Source organism: Pseudophryne corroboree, chromosome 4 (genome assembly GCF_028390025.1).
Source record: "Pseudophryne corroboree isolate aPseCor3 chromosome 4, aPseCor3.hap2, whole genome shotgun sequence".
In the NCBI taxonomy this organism is placed as follows: Eukaryota; Metazoa; Chordata; class Amphibia; order Anura; family Myobatrachidae; genus Pseudophryne; species Pseudophryne corroboree.
This window is the reverse complement of record NC_086447.1, coordinates 849,886,147-849,900,320: the sequence shown is the minus strand read 5'-3', so window position 1 is coordinate 849,900,320 and position 14,174 is coordinate 849,886,147. Positions and strand designations below refer to the sequence as shown.

The following is a 14,174-nucleotide window of genomic DNA, read 5'->3' as shown; positions in this document are numbered from 1 at the left end:
GCCAGCACACACCAAAAAAGCGCTATATATGACAGGGATAGCCTTATAATAAGTGCTCCCTTATAGCTGCTTTATATATATCAAAATATTGCCATTAAATTTGCCCCCCCTCTCTGTTTTACCCTGTTTCTGTAGTGCAGTGCAGGGGAGAGACCTGGGAGCCGTCCTGACCAGCGGAGCTGTGAGAGGAAATGGCGCCGTGTGCTGAGGAGATAGGCCCCGCCCCTTTTCCGGCGGGCTCGTCTCCCGCTATTTTGTGAATCCAGGCAGGGGTTAAATATCTCCATATAGCCTCTGGGGGCTATATGTGAGGTATTTTTAGCCTTTTAATAGGTTTTCATTTGCCTCCCAGGGCGCCCCCCCCCAGCGCCCTGCACCCTCAGTGACTGCGTGTGAAGTGTGCTGAGAGGAAAATGGCGCACAGCTGCAGTGCTGTGCGCTACCTTTAGAAGACTGCAGGAGTCTTCAGCCGCCGATTCTGGACCTCTTCTTACTTCAGCATCTGCAAGGGGGCCGGCGGCGCGGCTCCGGTGACCATCCAGGCTGTACCTGTGATCGTCCCTCTGGAGCTGATGTCCAGTAGCCAAGAAGCCAATCCATCCTGCACGCAGGTGAGTTCACTTCTTCTCCCCTCTGTCCCTCGTTGCAGTGATCCTGTTGCCAGCAGGAATCACTGTAAAATAAAAAAACCTAAGCTAAACTTTCTCTAAGCAGCTCTTTATGAGAGCCACCTAGAATTGCACCCTTCTCGGCCGGGCACAAAAATCTAACTGGAGTCTGGAGGAGGGTCATAGGGGGAGGAGCCAGTGCACACCACCTGATCTGGAAAAGCTTTACTTTTTGTGCCCTGTCTCCTGCGGAGCCGCTATTCCCCATGGTCCTTTCAGGAACCCCAGCATCCACTAGGACGATAGAGAAAAAACCCTTACAATAGCAATTTAAAATATAAGTAAAAAAGAGCAGTACAGTAATGTGCAGTGTTACACTGTTTAATATGAAAAATATTTTTTTATTTTTTTTTAGTACATGAGTCCAAATGCTTGTGGAACGGTCAACTGTAAACCTATAACTTTATGGCAAGTTTAATAACACGTTTGAAATGCTTACAAGATACATAATACAGTCTCAAGGTCAGACAGATGGCACAGGTATTTGCTTGGCAGAGGTGGTATCGCATTCTTGCGTTAAGTCATTAGTGATATGATAATGCATGGCAATATATGATTTGGCAAACCCAAATGTGGAGTTGACTGGTTGCAGGCTATTGGGTGTGCTGACTTCTTGCGAGGGGCTGCTATTATATATACTATAGTAGGGTTCTATGCGGGTGTTAATTGGAGTAGAGCTACTCTGGGCATAATGTTGATGTCCCCCCGACCCTTTTGGGCTGAGGACACTGTCTTTCGAATGGCTTGGGCCACAGGCTTGGTCCACAAACTTTTTCTGTGGTTTCGGAGATAGCATATATGCAGAATTGGTTTCGTGGTGAGAGGACTTGTTCCTGTTGGCTTCGAGGCTACCCTTTCCCATAGCGCGCAGTCTGGTTTTCTGTTTGCAGCAAAGAAATCCAAGGGCCACATACTGGATGCACCACAGCACTCTCCTCCTCAGGCCGGCACTGTTGCGGGAGTAGATAAATGGATTCAATCCAGACTTTAAAAATATCAACGTAAACCCGCAAAGCTCAAACTGGTATAGGATAAAACTGCTGCTGTTGGTTAAGACATCTTGGACCAAAGAGATCCCTAGTGGGAGACAGCAGATGAGGACAGATAATACTATAACGACGCAGGTTACTACCGCTTTGGAATCTTTCGCCGTGGATAGGTTGACTGCGGACACCAGCTGTAGCCTGCTGGTTGGAACCGGCATTTGGCTAAGTTTTTTAGTGTAGGCATGCGTCTGAACATGCTGAAGTTTATTGTAATTCTGGTTCCTGTACAGAGCAGGGACGGCACACTGCACCCCGTCCACTCCAGGGGCGATAAAAGGTTGGGGTCTTGTCGTGTCAACTGTGATGATGGGACACTTTCTCACTTGGGCGTTTTTCCGTAACGCCTGAGCAATCATGATGTAGGAAGCTGAGACAACAGCAACGCAGAAGGTGAAATCGATGACATACAAATATAAGATGATTTTTCCCTCTCCGCTGATTAAGCTGTACATAGGAAGGCATATCCGAGACTTCCGTGTCCTTAACGTGGCTAACGTGGCAAGGGTAAAGCTTGTGGTCCACAGGAGAACCGTGAGCATTAACGTGCATGGGAAAGAAGCTGTCCGATTGGGCTGCTGTCCGAGCACCATCCGCAGTCGGTGAAGTGCGATCACAGCTACAGTTTTTAAGGACATAATAATAAATCCGGAGCTTGTGAGATGAAATGTGAAGCAAAACGCGTCGGGCACGTTGCTGCCAGTGTCAAAAAATAAGACAAAAGCAAACATGGGGGCAGAGATGCAACAAATAAAGAGGTCACAGAAGGACAGGTTCAGGATCATGAAGTCAAAGTTCGTCCTAAATTTCCTAAAAGCTGGATCAAAAAAGGACAAAAACACCACCAAATTCCCATAGGATCCCAGGCAAAAGATAATAATTAGGAGGAACGTGCAGGTGACCAGCGTGGCTGTGTGGATAATCTGCCGAATGTCCCGAAACGTCCCATTGCCTACATGAGACACAGAAGTGCTGTTGACATAATCGTAACGGGTCTGGTCTGCAAAGTCCGTCATTCTGTCTGATAAATTCATTATTAATACTCAAGTGCTCCCGGTGCCCTATCCCACTGGTTTAGCCTGTTAGAAGGCCCTCTCCTAAGCAAGTCCATGAAGATAGCAGCGGTATTCAACAACACTTATGGAAGGCCAAGATGATCGAAATCTCGAGAAGCCTATAAGGAGCAAATACACACACAAAAAAATCTAAATGAAAACATCCATAATCTAAATGAAATCTGCAGCAACAACTAACACATTAGTGTAATCTTCAGTAATATATCTAATGTTCCCGTTATTTGTGGATATACTGTAGATAGATAGATAGATAGATAGATAGATAGATAGATAGATAGATAGATAGATAGATAGATAGATAGATGGAGGTATATTTTAGAAGTGGAGATGTTGGCCATAGCAACCAATCAGATTTGAACTATTATCTTCTAGAAGCAGCTACAGTAGATAAATGATAAGTGAACTCTGATTGGTTGCTTTGAGCAACATCACCAGTTCTAAAAAACTCACACCTTAGTAAAAAAAAGACCATAGAGAGAGATAGAAAGATAGATAGATCGATCGATCGATCGATCGATAGATAGATATATTTTTAGATACATAGATACACTATTTTTATATATTATATATACTGTATATATATATATATATATATGAATATACAGCACATACACACACACACACACACACACACACACACACACACTATACAGTATATATGTATATACAGTGCACACAAACATACGATAGATAGATAGATATAGATAGATAGATAGATAGATAGATAGATAGATAGATAGATAGATAGATAGATAGATAGATAGATAGTCCACAACCCCCGCCCCCACTAGCTTCCCAGCGTACAATAGATTGTACTGTGATTTTGAACCGTACGATCTATCGTTCGACCCACAATGGACCCCTCCTGGATCGACTGATCACATGTGAAGCACATATGATCAGTTGATGCGACGTGCGTCCCGTGGGGCCGCATCGTAATTAAACCCAAAACATGCACAATGGGTCCAATGACGCGTTGATATTGTGTATTTGTACACGATATCGACCTAGTGTATGGTCAGCACACGGAACGATAGAACAAACGATGTGGGCATTCCCGATCGAACTGAACGACCAATCGTTTACACCGTTCTGTGTGTATGCAAGGGAACGATGATGATGCGCGCACCCACTGGTCGCTAGCGATAGCCTAAGATCGTTTATACATGAAAGAGGATCTGAGGCTGTCGCTAGCGACGCCATGCTGCTAAATGTTCTCCCCTGTCGTCGTTCGTCGCCGCCATCGGCAGGTGTGTATGCACTTGCCAATGCCGACCCCGCCGCCAGGTCCCGTTGCGGACGATGTTGAATCATCACATGTGTACCCACCTTAAGATAGATAGATAGATATGTTTTTAGATAGATAGATAGATAGATAGATAGATAGATAGATAGATACACAATTTTTATATATAAATTTTATATACAGTTGTGCTCATAAGTTTACATACCCTAGCAGAATTTGTGATTTTCTGGCATTTGTCAGGGAATATGAATGATAACTCACAAACTTTTCTTTCACTCATGGTTAGTGGTTGGGTGAAGCCATTTATTGTCAAACAACTGTGTTTACTCTTTTTAAATCATAATGACAACAGAAACTACCCAAATGACCCTGATCAAAAGTTTACATACCCCAGTTCTTAATACCGTGTATTGCCCCCTTTAACATCAATGACAGCTTAAAGTCTTTTGTGGTAGTTGTGGATGAGGCTCTTTATTTTCTCAGATGGTAAAGCTGCCCATTCTTCTTGGCAAAAAGCCTCCAGTTCCTGTAAATTCTTGGGCTGTCTTGCATGAACTGCACGTTTGAGATCTCCCCAGAGTAGCTCAATGATATTGAGGTCAGGAGACTGAGATGGCCACTCCAGAACCTTCACTTTATTCTGCTTTAGCTAATGACAGGTCGACTTGGCCTTGTGTTTTGAATCATTGTCATGTTGGAACGTCCAAATACGTCCCATGCGCAGCTTCGGGGCTGATGAGTGCAAATTTTCCTCCAGTATTTTCTGATAACATGCTGCATTCATCTTGCCATCAATTCTGACTAAGTTTCCAGTGCCTTTGTAGCTCACACATCCCCAAAAACATCAGCGATCCACCTCCGTGTTTCACAGTAGGAATGGTGTACCTTTCATCATAGGCCTTGTTGACTCCTCTCCAAATGTAACGTTTATGGTTGTGGCCAAAAAGTTAAATTTTGGTCTCATCACTCCAAATGACTTTGGGGGTAATTCCAACTTGATCGCAGCAGGAATTTTGTTAGCAGTTGGGCAAAACCATGTGCACTGCAGGGGAGGCAGATATAACATGTGCAGAGAGAGTTAGATTTGGGTGGGGTGTGTTCAATCTGCAATCTAATTTGCAGTGTAAAAATAAAGCACCCAGTATTTACCCTGCACAGAAACAATGTAACCCACCCAAATCTAACTCTTTCTGCACATGTTATATCTGCCTCCCCTGCAGTGCACATGGTTTTGCCCAACTGCTAACAAAATTCCTGCTGCGATCAACTTGATATTACCCCCATTGTTCCAGAAGTTTTGAGGCTTGTCTCTGTGCTGTTTGGAGTATTGTAAGCAGGATGCTTTGTGGCATTTGCGTAGTAATGGCTTTCTTCTGGTGACTCGACCATGCAGCGCATTTTTCTTCAAATGCCTCCTTATTGTGCATCTTGAAACAACCACACCACTTTTTTTCAGAGAGTCCTGTATTTCAGCTGCAGTTATTTGTGGATTTTTCTTTGCATCCCGAACAATTTTCCTGGCAGTTGTGGCTGACCAAATCACGGTCAGGTCTACCTGACCGTGATTTGGTTTCCACAGAATCCCTCATTTTCCACTTCTTAATTAGAGTTTGAACACTGCTGATTGGCATTCTCAATTGCTTGGATATCTTTTTATATCCCTTTCCTGTTTTATACAGTTCAATTACCTTTTCCCGCAGATCCTTTGACAATTCTTTTGCTTTCCCCATGACTCAGAATCCAGACACGTCAGTGCAGCACTGGATGAAAGATGCAAGGGTCTTTCAGGAGTCCAGAAGATCACTGACCTTTTATACACACACAGTGATTACAAGCAAACAGATCACAGGTGAGGATGGTTACCTTTAGTAGCCATTCAAACCCGTTTGTGTCAACTTGTGTGCATGTTATCAGGCCAAAATCTCCAGGGTATGTAAACTTTTGATCAGGGTCATTTGTGTAGTTTCTGTTGTCATTATGATTTAAAAAGAGTAAACACAGTTGTTTGACAATAAATGGCATCACACAACCGCTAACCATGCGTGAAAGAAAAGTTTGTGAGTTATCATTTATATTCTCTGACAAATGGACAGAAAATCACAAATTCTGCTAGGGTATGTAAACTTATGAGCACAACTGTATGTATATATATATATATATATATATATATATATACAATTGGGGGGATAGGGGTACCGGCGACGAGTGTGGCTAAAAACTATGTTTTTAAAGCTTAAAATTAGGAGCCAAAAATGTTTCTTTTAAAATTAAATTTTTTTTTTTAATATGTATGAGAGTAAAAACAGTTTCCAAGAATGGTTAAAAAACAAGCATAAAAAACTTTTTGTCCATAAATAAGCAGTAAAAATACACTTAAAAGGATAGGAATTCAAAAAACTTAGCTTGTAGATAGTGGGTGGTCAGTATAAGCCCAACGCGTTTCGTCTCAACAGACTTCTTCAAGGGGTGACCCCTTGAAGAAGTCTGTTGAGACGAAACGCGTTGGGCTTATAGGCCCTACACACTGGCCGATTTTTTGAAAGATATGAACGATCTCGTTCATAAATGAACGAGAACTCGTTCATATCTTTCAGTGTGGAGACTCCTGCGATGAACGATGCGCGTCCCCGCGCTCGATCATCGCTGGTCTCCCGTCGGCTGTGCATGCAGGCCAATATGGACGATCTCGTCCATATTTGCCTGCACTACAATGCAGCCGCGTGACGGGGGGAGTGAAGAAACTTCACTCCCCCCGTCACTGCCCCCCCGCCGCCGGGTCGCTCGTCGGCCGTATCCGCCGTCGGGCAGCTCGGCGGCGGGTCGGCCAGTGAGTAGGGCCCTTTTTACTGACCACCCACTATCTACAAGCTAAGTTTTTTGAATTCCTATCCTTTTAAGTGTATTTTTACTGCTTATTTATGGACAAAAAGTTTTTTATGCTTGTTTTTTAACCATTCTTGGAAACTGTTTTTACTCTCATACATATTAAAAAATTTTTTTACATTTTAAAAGAAACATTTTTGGCTCCTAATTTTAAGCTTTAAAAACATAGTTTTTAGCCACACTCGTCGCCGGTACCCCTATCCCCCCAATTGTATACCTTTTTAACATTACCATACCAGTTTTGTATTTTTAGGGGTGGGCTGACACCTTTTTAAGGTTAAGTGGGCTTAAAGCTTTTAAAACGGAAGTTTTTAAATACAATCGCATAGTTTTTACTGAGATTATAACCTCACAAGTGGCGCTATACTATCTCTTTTTTACATACATATATATATAGCACATACACACACAGTATACAGTATATATGTACATACAGTACAAACAAAAATAGATAGATACGCACACAATATACAGTATATATATATACACACAGTACGTACACACAATAGATAGATAGATAGATAGATAGATAGATAGATAGATAGATAGATAGATAGATAGTTTTTATATATACATTTTTAATATATATATATATATATATATATATACACATATAAGGCACATACATACACACAGTATACAGTACATATGTACATACAGTACACACAAAGATAGATAGATAGATAGATAGATAGATAGATAGATAGATATGCACACAATATACAGTATATATGTATATACAGTATATACACATAAAAATAGATAGTCCACGACCCCCGCCCCCACCAGCTTCCCAGTGTTTCAGATGGAGATAGATAAATATATATATATATATATATATATATATATATACACACACACACACACACACACACACACACACACACACACACACACACACACATACAGCACATACACACAATATACAGTATATATGTATATACAGTACACACAAACATAGACAGATAGATAGATAGATAGATAGATAGATAGATAGATAGATAGATAGATAGACATTTTCAGCACACAATATACAGTATATATGTATGTATATACAGTACATACATACATACATACAAACATACATTAGATAGACAGATAGATAGATAGATAGATAGATAGATAGATAGATAGATAGATAGATAGACAGAATATACAGTATATATGTATATACAGTACACACATACATTAGATACACAATATACAGTATACATGTATATACAGTACATACACACAAACATACATTAGATAGACAGACACACATCTACACACGATATACAGTATATACAGTACAAACATACGATAGATAGATAGATAGATAGATACTGTAGATACACACATATGCACATGCATATACCGTACACACACACCGATACTGTATGCATGATCTCCTCGCCTCAGTATAACAACATGACACACAGCCCCCAGCATCAGCACCAGGCGCCGGCCTCTCTCCGCACAGAAACCCCCCAGTGTCTCATCCATCGCCCACCCTTCTCCTATCCGCCTCCCTCCCGTAGTGTCACCCCCCCCCCCCCCCCCCCCCCCGGTCCTCCCGCCGCCCTCTCATTAGCCCGCTATAGGCAATGGCTGCAGCCAGCACGGAGCCCGGTTTGCAGGAACCCGATGATGCATTCGGAGGGCCCATCTGCAGGCTGGCTGCACCGAGGATGCCCGGGGTGACACCGGCGCAATGCTACATCTGCCAATGGCGGGGCACGTACCTTGCGGCAGGTGAATCCGGTGCACCGGGTTGAGGGGGAGATAACGGGGGGGAACTCTGCAAAACATCGCCTGCTGCATCCATCCAGCGCAGCTTCCCACTCCCAGCCAATGCCCGGGCGGATCTCATCTGCCTGCAGCGCCGCAGTGCATGAAAGCTGAGCTCCCATAGGCTGGCAGCAGGGACTGGTGCTGCTGCTGGCTCAGGGATGAGAGAGATACAGCACAATAGGAGCAGTGATCTCACCCTCTGGGAAGGGATTGCTGTCACTTTGTTACTCAGGTATAATAAGGGGGATTGCAGGGAGCTGGAAGGATATTTTAAATGCTTTACAAAGGGACACAGTTTGTAGGGTACAAATACGTTATGTCGGCAGTTGGAATGTTGACATACAGTATGTCGACTTCGTAATGTCAACATATACTGTCCTCCACAACTTGTAACACGTAATCACCAACACAATGTTGACATCTAATGCTATCCCCAAGCCCCCCCTTCCCCCCCCCATCCCCAGCAGCCTAACCATCAGCAACATACTTGCGTTCAGGATTCAGGCTGTCAGGATTCTCACAGGTGTCGACATGTGGCTGCCGGCTTCGTGAACGTCGGGATGCCAACTACGTCCCGTATATGTGCCTGCACAGAAAGGGGTCTATTCATGAAGCAGTGAAAAGGGTGGAGAAGTGAGCCAGTGGAGAAGTTGCCCATAGCAACCAATCAGCTGCTATGTATAACTTTGTAGAATGCACATGATAAATGTTACCTCAAAGTTGATTGGTTGCCATGGCCCACTTCACTCTTTCCACTGCGTCATACATCTACCCCAAACGCAGGGAAGAGACCGTTATCTCCCCACTGTCTCCTGGAGTGCAGGGATTCCCCGGTCCTCTCATTAAGCACATGTGCAATGTATGTTTGCAGGTGTATTTTTTGCAAATGCAGAAGACGTTACGACGACAGTTGTTTCCTTGCTGGGACCGTCCTATAAAGCTTGGACTGTCCTGGCATTAGATTTCATATAAATATAGCAAGAGGAAGACTGTGAAAAACTATATTTTAGAATCCATTTTCAGACTTGTTACTAATTAGACCTTTAAGTCCCACAGCATTCATGTCTCTCCATAATATTTGTGTCTGCCAATGTCCAAGTAACATACAATAATACCATATATCACATGTAACACTGTGAGCCGGATTGAGAGGTGGACGCAGCTGCATTCACTGTGGCATCCGCCATCGGTACAGCGGGAGCGGTAATATGCAAATGCTGTTCTCAGCCTAACTCTTGTGCAAGTGTGCGACGGAGATCACAAGTGCTGTGACGTCCATTTTTAGTGTCTGTGGTCAGTGCAACTACATCGGGGATTTTGAGCATTCCACTATCAGTGCAAAATCGACACTTATGACACCCTATGGCTGCTCAGTGGTTTCATCTGAAATAAGTCTGAACATGGCTTCTGTGGCTGTGGATCTGCGATGGGGACGCAGCCGCGTTCACTGACGCAACTGTGACATGCCCACGACAGGCCTGAGAGATGGAATCTTTTTGCAAAAACTTCAGCCCACCTCCCAGTCACCGCCCAGGAACGTCCATAGCTGTCCTCCGCAAGCTGCATTGCAAGCGACTCCGTACACATCAGCGTTGGCTGCATACAGTCAGAGTAATGCACGCATGCAAAGCCATACTGGCTTTCTGGACTTTCCGTGCATGCGCAGTAACAAGAAATTGCTCAGCTGCGCAAACATCGCTATTGGTACACCGCTGACTCGTTATATAACAGAGTGTCTCCTTACGGCCTTATGCTGGGTACACACTTGAACGATATATCATTTGTTCGAGCAACAAACACTATATAGGTAGCGGATCGGTGGGTGTGTACACTCAATATCTCTATAAACGATATTGTTCACAGACATATTGCACCAGCCCTGAAAGATATAGCGGCAATAGAAGTTTAATCATGTTCTTTGTATAATTCCAGTGTCTGACTGGGGCATAAAGGGCCCCCCAGGGGGATGTAGCAGTTATAGGCCATGTTTGGGGCTGTGGCCAGTCTCCTTATGGCGTCTGACCAGCTGCAACAGAGGCTTGGCTAACCATTAAAGAGTGCATGGTCTATAAATATGTATAGTAAATACTGGTCATGCAAGATAATGGAATCTATTTACTAAGCCTTGGTTGGAGATAAAGTGGACTGAGATAAAGCACCAGCCATCCACTTTATCTCTCTCCAAGGCTTAGTAAATAGACCCCAGTGTAACAATTAATAACAGCAATGCACTGTACAAAACACACCATAGTCCTGTGCAGTATAAGGTAACATATGTATAAAGTATAATACAACTGCACAGTTTGGAACCTGGGAGGAAATTCAGACCTGATCACTGCTCTGCGTTTTCGCACAGCGGGCGATCAGGTCCAAACTGCGAATGCACTGCAATGCGCAGGCACGTTGCACGGGTACAAAGCGAATCGCCGCTCAGTGAGGGGTTCATGCGACGGATCCATTCGCACGAACGATCGCAAGGAGATTGACAGGAAGAAGGCGTTTGTGAGTGTCAACTGACCATTTTCAGGGCTGCGCTGGCTTTGGGGTGTCCTGCCCCCCGGACCTGAAGCCCTATAGTTAGTGTTAGGGACTTACCCAATGAGAGGCTAACTTGATGCGGTGTGTAAGCTCATAGCCCTGGCCAAGAATATGCTAAGTGCCTCTGGTTATTACAGGTTGAGCTAGTGTGAGACAGTGCACCTGCTACTTTTTCCCTCTGTACAGTGTCTGGAAAAACACAGGCATGTCCATGCGTTTGCAGGGAGGGTTCCTGGCGTCAATTCCTGTCCCGGACCGGCTGATGGGATCGCAGTGGCTGAGTAAGTCTTGGGCTGCGCAGAGACTGCACAAAATCTGTTTGTACAGCTCTGCTACACATGTGTTCACACACTTGCACAGCTAAAATACACTCCCCATTTAGGCGGCGACTTTCTGATCGCAGCAGTGCAAAAATCGCTTGCTGGCAATCAGGTCTGAATTAGGCCCTTGATCCCTAGAAGAAAAAGTGGACTCCCAGGCAGTGGGGCTGACCGGGGATTTCCCCTGTGCTGCTGTCAGCCAGTCCAACTCTGTATTATTCTAATCATTTCTATAGTCAAAACTCTTGGCGTATACTGTAGTATATGAGGTGAGGTTCTACCTCCCCTGCCTACACAACAATGGTATGCAGTACATCAGTGCCCTATGCAGATATCAGCATAAACTGTGCAGGTGCATGGGGTGCAAGTTTGTGAGTGTCCAAGTTCTGTATGAAAACACTGCACTCAATTGTACTGGCTATGGAACCCGGATACTATATGGTATCCCTGGATATACAGGATGAGTACCTGCTGTCGAAGTTGGAAAATATTACAGTACACACATCACATACAAACATCACACAGATGGCCTCCGTGCGCGTACTTATTCTGCCGTGCGTGCACATATTCACAAATTGCGTATGATCGCTCACGCGGTCGTGCGTGTTAGCGCGTGGTATGAGTAATTATGGAGACATTTGAACTCGCATGGAAAAGCCACAAAGACATATTATATATTTAATCCATATAATGCATAAATCACCCACTGTTTGCTCATCCTTCTAATAGCATGAAGATGGTTCACACATAAATTATCCTCCTAGAAACTCTAATACAATGTACCAGACGGCCTTGTTTACGCAAAGCTTTGAAATCCTATGAAGAAGGCAAATACCTTTGGTTACTCCCATTGTTCTAGAGTTGTCCAGTATCTGTCGAAGACAATAAATACTGGATTGTCATTGTCTTATCTGAAGACAGGACAAACAAAAAGACAATATCCAGGAACCTAGTTTGAAGAGAGACTCAATTTGCAATAGCTGACAAATTACAAACCAGACATTTAGATAGCTAAGGTAATTCATGGTCTGAACTCTTGGAAATGTGTGTTTATATATATATATATATATATATATATATATATATATATATATATATGCCCTAACAAATTGTAATAACAGGAATGTGTATGTATGTATATGTGTATATATATATATATATATATATATAGGTATAGATATATATAGATATATGTATATCTTGAGGATGGAAATAGATAATCATATCATATGTGGGATCATATTGTTCAGAGTCACGTAAACATTAATCTGGTGGGTATAAGAATATTGTCACATATTGCAGCAATAAGTTATTAATAATACCAGATTTATGTATGATTAAAGTGAGGGGTTTAACTGGTCATGGGGCGGGAACTCAAATGCAAACAACAGAAATCACATCTCAAGTCTTAGCCATCGCCCACCTCTTGAGCTGACCAATGATCCCCGGTGCACAGGATATGACCCACCCCCGAACCAATGGAAGAAGAGCACAGTGTCTATTGTATTATGTTTTGATCAACTGTATAAAAAGCCAAGCTGCCTAGCCGGTCGGTAATCTCTCTCTCTGAAGGGTCATCTTGCCTCATAGACCTGAGCACCGGGACCGCGTGGCGCTGGCGAAACCAAACGTATGTACCATTGTATTGTAGCCTCTTTTCTGTTATTGTAATTGTATCTTTGTTGTAACCCCTTTTATCAATTATATGTTGGCGGGTCGGATCCCAACTTCCTAAATACAATTGGTGTCGTGTCTCCTTTCCCTGATAGATTTGTAAGTGTATTACAGACACACGTGAAGCTGCATAGTGCTCACGGCGTGTCATTGTGTGTGTATGCACCGCGTGTACTTTGTACGCCCATCACGGCGTTAGTACGCAAAGTGCGTACACGGTACGGGACTTTGTACGCAAACTGAGTAATAAGTACGTAGGCTAAGGATTGCATATAGCGGCCGCAGCGGATCGATAATAAAGTGTATTAAGTGTGGTTTTAAGTATTGCTTTTAGTCCTGTAAGTAAATCAGCATTTACACTGCATATACCGATTGCCATGTCACATCAGCAGTATCTGCGGTTTGCTATTGGCAACCTCTACTATCAGTTCCGGGCTCTACCACTTGGACTGGCTATGGCTCCTCAGATCTTCACCAAGGTCATGGCCATAATGACGGCCCATCTCAGTCGCCAGGTAGTCAGGTACCTGCCGTATCTGGACGACTTGCTGATTCTGGCAGACTCCCATGATGTCCTCCTCAGTCATCTGCAACTGACGGAAAGCATCCGACAAGCCCACAGGTGGCTCATCAATTGCAAGAAATCCTCGCTCGTCCCTGCTCAGAGCATGGTGCACCTGGGGGCACTCCTGGACACACACAGTCAACGACTGTTTCTGTCTCCAGAAAAAGTCCTGAGACTTCAAGACAGGATAAGATGCTTCCTTTGTCACCCCAGAGTGTCGATACACTTGGCGATGCAAGTACTTGGCCTGATGGTGTCGGCATTCGACATGGTAGCATATGCTCAATTTAATTCTCGCCCTCTGCAGAGGTTAATCTTTCCAAGTGGGGTGGCCTACCTTATCAGATCAGATCTCACATGATCACTTTGATTCCAGAGGTTCATCTGT

At 43.7% G+C, this 14,174-nt stretch overlaps 1 protein-coding gene across 2 annotated transcripts; it reads right to left on the bottom strand.

Moving 5' to 3' along the window:
• Positions 1 to 992: 992 nt before the first annotated feature.
• Positions 993 to 8,758, bottom strand: GPR75 (G protein-coupled receptor 75). 2 transcript variants are annotated; one of them, XM_063919834.1, is made up of 2 exons: positions 8,641 to 8,758; positions 993 to 2,885 (listed from the first exon to the last, which is right to left on the bottom strand). In XM_063919834.1, the coding sequence occupies exon 2, from the start codon at positions 2,743 to 2,745 to the stop codon at positions 1,132 to 1,134; it is 1,614 nt and encodes a 537-aa protein (XP_063775904.1). In that variant the 5' UTR covers positions 2,746 to 2,885; positions 8,641 to 8,758; the 3' UTR covers positions 993 to 1,131. The 2 variants fall into 2 exon arrangements, with proteins under 2 accessions (XP_063775904.1, XP_063775905.1); XM_063919835.1 differs by lacking the exon at positions 8,641 to 8,758 and adding an exon at positions 8,287 to 8,369.
• Positions 8,759 to 14,174: the final 5,416 nt, after the last annotated feature.

Bases quoted from the DNA above. Each gene is read 5' to 3' on its own strand.
- GPR75 (XM_063919834.1), bottom strand. From the start codon at position 2,745: ATGAATTTATCAGACAGAATGACGGACTTTGCAGACCAGACCCGTTAC.